The 6,769-nt window shown below is 43.2% G+C and overlaps 1 protein-coding gene across 1 annotated transcript; it reads right to left on the bottom strand.

Annotated features, from left to right (window-relative positions):
- Nucleotides 1–299: 299 nt before the first annotated feature.
- TAS2R38 (taste 2 receptor member 38) lies at nt 300–1,304 on the bottom strand. The gene has a single exon (XM_025433856.1). The coding sequence runs from the start codon at nt 1,302–1,304 to the stop codon at nt 300–302; it is 1,005 nt and encodes a 334-aa protein (XP_025289641.1).
- Nucleotides 1,305–6,769: the final 5,465 nt, after the last annotated feature.

The following is a 6,769-nucleotide window of genomic DNA, read 5'->3' as shown; positions in this document are numbered from 1 at the left end:
TAGATAGTATTTCATAAGAGGTCATTGGTCATGGTTTGGTTCATATCAAGCACTAATAAACCCACAGTATACAAAGCATGTACACTGAGTATCTCACCTCTCTATTTCATTCATTTTCAAAGCTTGGAGAACCCATGCATGGTATCCTTGCCTAGGCTATGGATAGAGCTTTAATTATTTTATTCTGCTATAAGTAGAGAGACTCTCAATTATGTCCACAGAAGAAATTGGAATAAGTTTCTGAAGGCTTCATGAATAATTGGAGGCATATTCGTGAAGAGCCCATTTTGTGTCTGCTCTCAACATAGATCTGGAGTCCTGAGATCTGCCCTGTGGCCTGCCCTTACCTTAAGGCTGCTCTGAACCCAGAGTAGAATGGTCTCCACAGCTCTCCTCAGCTTGGCATTGCCTGAGATCAGGATGGCTGCATGTATAGAGGGACAAGCTGCTAGGATCCCTACACAGATCATTACCCCGATCTTGTTGTGCCACACCATGGTTAAAGGCACTGAGATAAGGGCAACACAGAATGACACCACATAGAGGCAGAGAAAGGAGATGAGAGATATGAGTGCTTTGATATGGGCCTCCAGGCTGGGGTCACCGGAGTCTTTGGTGTTGGCCTTCATTGTTCTCATGTGCCTTCCCAGAGAGATAATCAGCACCCCAGAAGAAACCAGAAAAAACATGAAAGGAGGGATTGACCCCAGGGTACAGAAGATGGAGGAATAATAGAAATTGAGTTTTACAATTTGTGAATTAAATTCTGTATTATTCATGAGTAGCACAGTTGTGAATGCAAAGCCAGATCTACTAAAGAAGTCCCCCAAACAGAGGAGAGTGCAGGCAGAAGAGAAAAGCATGGCACCCAGGAGCATCTGGGGTGCCTTCCTGGAGACCCAGTTTGCCAAGCAGAGAAGGAGGGTATGAGAGAAACGGACAATCTTGGAGCAGTAGAAAAGACTGAGACAGGTGGTGAGCCAGAGCCCAGCTTGGTTTGTGATCATCCAGAGCATGATGATGGTCTGGTAGCTGAGGCTCAGTGGGTCTTTCATCCGCTGGAAGTATGTAAGCTGGATGGCATCCAGAAACAGCAGCCCATGCAGGAAAAGTCGAGTGAGGCTGAGACTCAGAAGGATAAGATCGCAGTTGCTCAGTGGCTGCCTCCTCACCACATCCCAAAAATTCACCAAGAAAATGAAGGCATTGGTCAGGATCCCCACTGCGAGCTCCAGTACTGAAAGGAACATAAATGCACTCTTGACTTCATAGGACACAGTTATAACAGGAGTCAGAGCCAACATGATGTCTCTTCTTACTTGGCTATCTAAGGCTCAACATACCACCCAGCAAAGAAGGGTCAGTGTGCATTATAAGCCAGGAACTCTCCTTCACAAGGCATCAGGCTCTTGCCTGATCTGTCCCAGAGTGAATGCATAAAAATTTCTGAAAGCAAACTTAGAGGGATATTGTTGCTTTCGAATATCTCTTGGATACACACAAGGGCTCACTGTAAGAGTAGAAGAATGATGGTTCTTTCTCTTGGGTGATGCAGAAGCTTTTAATAAACTCAGGTGTGTCCATGCAGTGTCCCTCACAGCATCAGGGATGCAAATGAGACAGGGTCTCAGTTTCCCAAGTCTGGTTTTGCATGCCCATCTGGACCTGCACGGGAGGAGGGGGGAGTGGGATTTGCTTATGAGTTTGAAGGGAACTGGCAGCAGGCAAAGCATATCTTCTTGATGAACTAAGGTTTGAAATGGTGCCTCTTTCCATTTGCATGCCTTCTTCTATCACCTCTGAGGCATGACTCTTCTCATAGACTTTGTTTTTAATGGGGACAAATAGATGGTTCCTCGCCCGGGATTAGCCATGAGTTATGACTGCTGTTGCTAAAATTTCATTCAAACATCATCATTATGCCAAGCACTGTGCTGGCAAGAGGAGCATTGCTATGAACAAGGCCAGCACCTGCCATGAAGGGATAGGGCAGGGGGTGGTCTGGCCTGGCTTATTGCAGAAGCCTTTTAATTTTTCACTCTGCTTTCTACCCCCATTCCTTTATCCCATTTTCTACAAAGCAATAATAGCAATCCTGTTAAAATATAACTAAGATCATGTCAAGGCTTGCTCCATTCAAGCCTTTCGGGGCCTCTCAATTCCCTCACCATAAAAGCCAAGTCCTTACAGTGGTCTATGAGTCCTTCCTACCTAATCAGGGCCTCTGTCCCTTCTCAGATGTCATCCATGATACTTGCTTCCTCCTTCCTCCACACCAGCCATATGGGCCTCCTTCATGTTCTGTGAACTCACCACACATGCTGCCACCTCAGGACTGGTGTGCTTGCCCTTCCCATTGCCCAAATTGCTTTTCCCATACCTACACAGGTGTTTCAATTTCTTCCCAAGGGTCACCGTATCAGAGGGACCTTCCTGATCATCCTGTGGATGGTATCTCTTACCCACATCTTGGATGTTTGTAATTATAGTTACCCTCTTGTATATTCCTGCACATGCAGTTATTCATTGCCTAACCTACACCTCACTAAAAATACAGGCTTCATGAAGACACATAGCAGGGACCCAAGAAATATTTTTTTGAATGGATTAAATGCCCACAAATGAAGTGTTTATTAGTCTATAACATCCCTGTGGGTTATATCTAGGACAGTTTTAACATTCCAAGGCATTATATTAACATATGCTAATGTACTTGGCTGTAATTTCTGAAGTCTAGCTCTCTCCCCTTTTAAATATTTCCAAATATTTGAGGTATTTGGGCCTTCTGGCATCTTTAATTCTGCTTGATCTCTAAAGGAATATGAGCTGATTTTCTGGTCCTTTCTGCAAGCTCTGTAAAAATTCAGGCTAGTTAACTCAGTGGAGATTTGGAGAGCTGATTATTTAGAGACCAGATGTTGTTTCATAACATTTCTGCCTCACCTGGTGCTTCTTTTTCACTCTTACAAATGCTTTAGCTTTTCCAGTTCTTTTATTGTTGTCTTTCCTGCTTCATTTGGTCTCTCACTTGTTTTGTGGAGTAATGGAAAGGAGCAGTTGAATGGTTGGTTTGCAATCTGTCATATGGTAACATTTCCTCTAAGAGGTGGAATTTTTTTTTTACCTCTACTCTTCTACTTGCTCAGCTTCCTGCCTCACTGGCCATTTTTGCTAACTTTTCATAGTCTGGCTCTAGAAAGTATGCTCCTGTGAGTGAGCTTGTAGTTCTGTAAAGCATCTTGAGGAAGGGTGTTCTGTGTTCCAGAGAGCCTCTGGAACCAGACTCCTGAAGGTTGAGGCCTGACTGCTACTTTCTCTCTGTGTGACCTTGGCAAATGATTGAATTTTCTATATTTATCTCATATGAAATGGAGATGATGATCAGAATAACATCCAGCTCAGAGAACTGGAAGGATTACCTGAATTGACACATACTACAAGCTTGGCATTGTGCTTGCCACATGACATCGGATCAATAAATGTTAACTATAGGACCACTGCATCATCTAGCAATCATTCTTCTGGGATATATAGCCAAGGGGAATGACGTGGGTACCTTGAAGAGGTATCTGTGCTCCCATGTTCATTGCAGCATTATTCCCAATAACTGAGATTTGGAAACAACCTACGTGTCTATCAGTGGATGAATGGATGAAGAAATGGTGGCATTGGGATGCCTGGGTGGCTCAGTGGTTGAGTGTCTGCCTTTGGCATGATCCAGGTCCAAGGACTGAGTCCCACATCAGGCTCCTCACAAGGAGCCTGCTTCTCTCTCTGTTTATGTTTATGTCTCTGCCTCTCTCTGTGTGTGTCTCTCATGAATAAATAACTAAAATATTAAAAAAAAGAAATTGTGGCATACATACAACGGAGTATTATTCATTCTCAAAAAAGGAGATCCTGCCATTTGCAACAATATGGCTGAACCTGGAGGACATTATGTTAAGTGAAAGAAGCCAGTCACAGCAAGAAATATATTGCATGATACCACTTATATATGGAATCTAGAAAGAGTTGAATTAATAGAAACAGAGAGTAGAATGGTTGCTATTCAGGGTCATGGTTGGGGGTGATGGGGAAATATTGGTTAAGGGGTAACCTACTTTCAGGAAGTGTGGAGGCTGGGGATTCATCCCCATGTCTCCAATGTCCCCAGATAATTGGACAACGAAATGGGCCCCAATAAACTGGAAAAATCTTATAATCACTGCCATTTTCCCAGAAGTTCAAACCAGCTTGGGACCCAGAACCCGCCTCTCGTTATCTAACAGCTCCCACCAGGGGGCACCAGACCACTGTGTAGCCTGGAATTCCTGCATGCTTACTGTGCAGGCCACGCCCAGCCATTTACATGATCTTGAGAAAATGTGGCCCCATATCTTACAGAATTGAAATTGTAAACTCCACTTACTACTCTATAGTAGGATGAATATCCTTTAATCTCACAGGTACCCTGTGAAGACCGTATGCTACTTCCACTTTATTGACAAAGTAGAGTTTCAGGAAGGTTAAATAGTTCAATATCTTTGCCAGGATAACTAAAGTACTAAGTGAGAAGCTGGGTTTCTAATTCCAGACATTCTGATTTTATGTTTGATGTTCTTTCTCCTAAGTCTAGCTACCAATCTGTAGAGTGGGGTGTAATGGGTATCCTTATTTGAGTAAAATGTCTGGTAACATTCTTTCCAACCTGAGTTTATTTGAATGGGTTTATTTTGGGGGGTGGCAGTTGAGCCCTTGTGAACTACCTCAGAGTAGAAGTAGGGGCAGGGATTGAGGGAAAGATGAATAATCATTCTATTTTCAAGAAAGATAGAAAAGTTGAGTCTGGTGGGTTCATATCCCAGGGAATGACTATTCTTACAGGGAAAGGTATGGGGGAAATCTCTGTTGGCTCGGGTAAGGTCATTGAAAGAAAATGTCTATCTACTTAGGAGGTTAACATAGCTATTAGCAATGTATAAATAGAAGTATAAATGAAATTCTTTAGAATGTCTTTGAGGAGATCTGGGCTGAGGCCTTTTTTTGATGCCCTCCTATAGACTTCCTACATCTTCTTTGCTTCCATACCACCACTTTGTCCATAGTGCTATTATATTGCTTACTATATTGATCAAAATAGGCATTGGTTTAGAAGTGTGTACCCCAATTACACTGAGTTGTTCAAAAGTAGGGATTGCATATTATTCATTCTTTGCTCCTCATGATATATGACATCCAGCTAGATTTTTGTTCATTTACTTGGTCATTTGCTTTCAGTTCAGGGCGGTGATGTGATCAATTGTGCTTTCTGATGAATGTAGTATGTGGGCCCTGCTTGAATGTAGATGAATTCACTCCTGGAATTCAAATGTGTTTTCTGCACTGAAGATTAAAGGCTGAAAATCTCTCATAGCCTATGCCATTCAGGAAAGCACTCATCCTAAGGGAAGAAAGAATTAGGCAGTGAAATTTAGCCCAGAAACAACTGGAGCCACCAGCTCATAGGCAGGATTCTAAGGGATGTGGTGTTTGTCCTTAGATCTTGTCCTTTATCTGACCTTATGGGCTTCTGTCTGAACCCAAAGGGTATGTTAAGCAGCTTCTTTTTGCTGCAAGGAGTAAAGATTCATTTGGGTCATCTCCAGTAATGCAAATTTACTATCAGTTACACCAGACCATGGAGATCATTATCAGCAGAGAACTTGTGGGAAATGCAAACTCTTGGGGCTCACTTAGAACCATTGAGCCAAAATCTCTGAAGGTGGAGCCTGGTGATCTGTTTTGACAAGCCATTTAAGTGGTTCCAGTGCTCACTAACATTTGAGAACCCCTGGGGTAAAAGGGCATAAGGGACTTCCCAGGATCCCAGCAGTAGCCCCACCCGAGTCTGGAACAGGGCTCTGGCACTGGCTATCTATTCAGAATCTGTGTTTTAGCAGTAAGAGTCAATTGCCATTCACTTGGTTGATCCACCATAGTGAGATTCAGGCTGTTGCTAGAAATTAAAGACAGTTGTTAATGCTTTTAGACAGCGCAGAGCCAAGAGCTCCAGGAATTCCCAAACCCAGCTCTGCCAGTCACTCTTATTACATGTAGGGTGTGTATCACTTTATTAAAAGCTAGACCAGTGTCTGAAGAGTCCCGAGGCAGAGCTGTATGTTGAATGGAGCACATTGGATGGAGCATGCAGTTGACTTAGGCAGAGTCCACACGTCCAACTTGCCACCCTGCTCACGATGGGTTTTGCTGATTGCCTACACTCTCCATTACCAACAGAACCCCTGTGTTATTGGCTGTGTCAGTATTCCCATCTAAAAATAAACTGCATTTCCCATCTTTCTTAGATATAGGAACAGCATTTGGGACACAAGAAGTAGTTATTGGGTGGAATATTTTAGAAAACCCTTGTTGCCTTTTCTTCTTTCTGTGCCAACACTTGAATGTTATGGTTGGGGCTCTGACCGTGAGGGAAAAGCCAAGAGAATTGCAAAGCCCTCTCTCTGAATTCTTTGAGTACTTGAAATCACATCAGCAACTAGTCTGCTCCAGGCTTCTTCCCTGAGAAAGGTAATCTCTTTATGGTTTTAAGTCATAAGGCTTGAGCCACCATTACTGAAAAGTGAATGCCATTACTAGCTGATAATTTGCCTGCAAGAAGGGCCCTGGGAATCTGTCTGTCTGTCTAAGCCTGGAAATGGTATGGAGGGAAGGACAGACAGCCTTGCCTCTGTCTGTCTAAGTGTGCTTGTCACAGAGAGGCAAGAATCAGGAAGCACAAGAGAGGAAA

The sequence above is a fragment of the Canis lupus genome, chromosome 16 (assembly GCF_003254725.2).
Source record: "Canis lupus dingo isolate Sandy chromosome 16, ASM325472v2, whole genome shotgun sequence".
Taxonomy (NCBI): domain Eukaryota; kingdom Metazoa; phylum Chordata; class Mammalia; order Carnivora; family Canidae; genus Canis; species Canis lupus.
This window is presented reverse-complemented; position numbering and strand designations above follow the sequence as displayed.

What these genes read in the sequence shown, in the direction of transcription:
- TAS2R38 (XM_025433856.1), bottom strand. Translation starts at nt 1,304, where the DNA reads ATGTTGGCTCTGACTCCTGTTATAACTGTGTCCTATGAAGTCAAGAGT.